General features: G+C 39.0%; 1 protein-coding gene across 1 annotated transcript in view; it reads left to right on the plus strand.

Annotated features, from left to right (window-relative positions):
* The window catches only part of LOC119276321 (protein SGT1 homolog), a 6901-nt gene that overhangs the window by 846 nt on the left and 3092 nt on the right, over positions 1-2963 (plus strand). Inside the window, exons 2-4 of the mRNA XM_037557363.1 lie at positions 2191-2260; positions 2364-2488; positions 2750-2921. Of these exons, the coding sequence (XP_037413260.1) occupies positions 2191-2260; positions 2364-2488; positions 2750-2921 (367 nt within the window). The remainder of the gene's footprint in view (positions 1-2190; positions 2261-2363; positions 2489-2749; positions 2922-2963) is intronic.

Consider the following 2963-nt stretch of genomic DNA (forward strand, 5'->3'; position numbering starts at 1 on the left):
GAGATGTTTGCGTGTGGTTCTCGGAGCAGATGAGTTCGATTCGCCGTCGCTTGTTGCGTTGTCGCTGCGGTTCTAGGTTAGTTATGGAGTTCAAGCGGCGAGTTAGGCCCTAATATGCTCGGTTTGTTTTCGTTCCTAATAATCCTTACGTTACTTGTGTTGTGCCCAAGTGTCGGTGGGTCAAAAGATGGGTTCCGATGGGGTTACTCTGATTTGTGTGAAATAAGTCTGGTTCGTTAGTGTCAGCACACATAGCTTGTGTGTGTGCAGGTGTTGACGTACAAGTGTGTTGAATCCCTTACCTCATTTACAGTTAGGGCTGACTTTCAGTTTGCATAGGCGAGGGAAGATAATGGGGTAGAATAGCATTGCAGCGTGTTTAGTATAGTCATTACATGACTTGCGCCCAAAGAAGATATGCACTTGTTGAGTTGCTACAGTTATTGCTTGCTTTTTGCTCATATATGTTGGTGAAATTAGTCAAAATGGGTGCTAACGTTGAGATTCTATTAGTCTCTGGTTGTTAAGATGCCTGTTGTTGATTTCTGTTCCTACATCACAGCCTTTAGCCTAACCTTGAAAAGGAAGGAGATCTAATGCGGTGGCATGTAAAGTGTTATATCTATATCAACTCTGAGGCACTTAACCACCATAAAGAATCTGGGTAGTATCATCATTGGAGTATTGTTATTTTGCTATCTTGCAGTTCAGTATTCTGAATAAGTATTTGGTTGTTCGCACATCTTGTTTTATTATTGTTCATGTATCATTGAATTGTTGCATAGAACTCCATTTCCATCCTCATGATGTAAAGTAAAATGCCATCCAAATGTAGAGCTGTTGTATGACAATATGGATTTTTTTCTTAAGGTGCGTGCTTTTGTTTTCCTCATAGAAGTGCCCTTGGAAAAAAGCTATTGTTAAGCAGATGCAAAATATTTGCCTATTTCCTCAATTTACAAGGATATGGAATACATGCTATCCTCCTAGGATGGCCAAGGAGGTGAGGACCTTCCTCTCCAGCCTAGTGCCATGAACAACGGCTGCCTTTGAAAAAACCCTGTGTTTGGCAACAATTTGTAACCAATGGTACATTTCTTTGTGATAACCAAAGTATCCCTATGTTGCCTGTGTAAAAATGTTATTCGGGCAGCTACAAGCCACTGCTTGATATGCTAGAAATCGCATCACATTAACTAACTATCGTAAAATCGTATGTAAATTTTCCTCTGTATGAGGTTATTTGTTCAAATGCTTCATAAATTGAGAACAAAAAGCTAATTTGATTCCCTGCATAGTGAGGTCTGGACATCTATGTTTCTGACTTGGTGGAAGCCTTGTGCTTTTAAAAATGCAATAGTAATAGCATTAAACAATTGTTCTACTCTATCTATGAAGGAAAAGATATAATAGTGAAATCTGTAGATTATATGAAGGAAAAGATATAATAGTGACATCTGCAGATTCAAGAGGTACATTGTTGTGCATGAAGTAATACTTATGATTCATAACCATGTTTATGTACTTTGCAGAATTTCTTAGCACCTAATCCTTGTTGCTTCATATTAATGAAGCCTTGGTCTGCTTTTTGTCAAACTCGAAACTTGCCATGTGGCTTACTTGTTTGCCCATTTACGTCTAGAATGTTCAAAATGTTAGTGCCACACCATCCATGTATGAGTACAATGTCATTTCAGTTCTTAATTACCAGTTGAACTCATTTTGTAAACTTTAGCCCCGAATATTATTTAACTATCCATCATGAAAGATCATGTAAGCTCAATTAGTCATTCACTATATTTACAAATATAGTTTGTTTATTTTAAGCATTATCCTCTCACATTCATATTATTCCCTATGATCATAACTCATGATTGAGTGTCTCTCTTAGTCTCAAGTGTTCTTCTTGGGTAAAGAATACGTAAATCTCTCTTATTCTCAACTGCTCTTCTTAAGTAGAGAACACATAAATCAAGAGAATAATAATCAGGGCACTTAGGAGCAAGAGAATGGCATGATGTTCATTGAGGCTAATTCCTTCATTTTTGTGCCAATGGCTACAATCATCTACATTTGTGGACATACTGAAATAGTTAGATCATGCCTTTTTTACTTGTTACTTGATAGTAATTGTCTGCTTGTACTTGCACAATATAGTGTACTAAGCGCGTGGTAATTTTTGTCTTGCAGAGGCTGTAGCTGATGCCAACAAAGCAATTGAACTTGATCCTTCGATGCATAAAGCATACCTTCGGAAGGGGTCAGTCATGCATTTATTCGCTTCATCAGTTAAACATAAATTTTAGAACAAACTGCCATCTATTGCCTTTTTATTTTTATATGACAAGAATAATTCTATGCAGCTCTGCTTGCATCAAGCTGGAGGAATACCAAACTGCAAAGGCTGCTCTTGAAGTGGGTTCTTCTTATGCATCTGGTGACTCGAGGTTTACTCGTCTGATGAAGGAGTGTGATGAGCGTATTGCTGGTGAGTCAAACATTTTTAGCTCAGCAATTGCCTAATGGATATAGTGATTCTTTTTTAGGCACGCCATAATAGGAATATATGTCCTCTGTTTTCCCAATTTTTGAGTTATGGCGTTCTGTTAAAATCTCCCATAGCAGCATTGCATCATCATCCAGTTTTCAGGATGTGCTAACACTTCTGAAGCTGCATATGATCTTTTCAGTTGCCCTTTCTTACCCACACTTGTATTACTGGGGTGTCATTAACTTGTTATGTGTTCAGAGGAGGCTAGCCAGGTGCCAGTAAAGAATGCCGCTGCGGCTGTTGCTTCAGCTACATCTTCGGGGGCATCTTCCGGGGCTACAACTGTGGCTACTGAAGCTGAGGACCAGGATGGCGCAAATATGGAGAATGCACAGCCAACGATAGAAGTGCCAAGCAAGCCCAAATACAGGTAATTGGTGCAGAACCTATGTTTTTAAGGCGACGCCTAGGC

Source organism: Triticum dicoccoides, chromosome 3B (assembly GCF_002162155.2).
Source record: "Triticum dicoccoides isolate Atlit2015 ecotype Zavitan chromosome 3B, WEW_v2.0, whole genome shotgun sequence".
Taxonomy (NCBI): Eukaryota; Viridiplantae; Streptophyta; class Magnoliopsida; order Poales; family Poaceae; genus Triticum; species Triticum dicoccoides.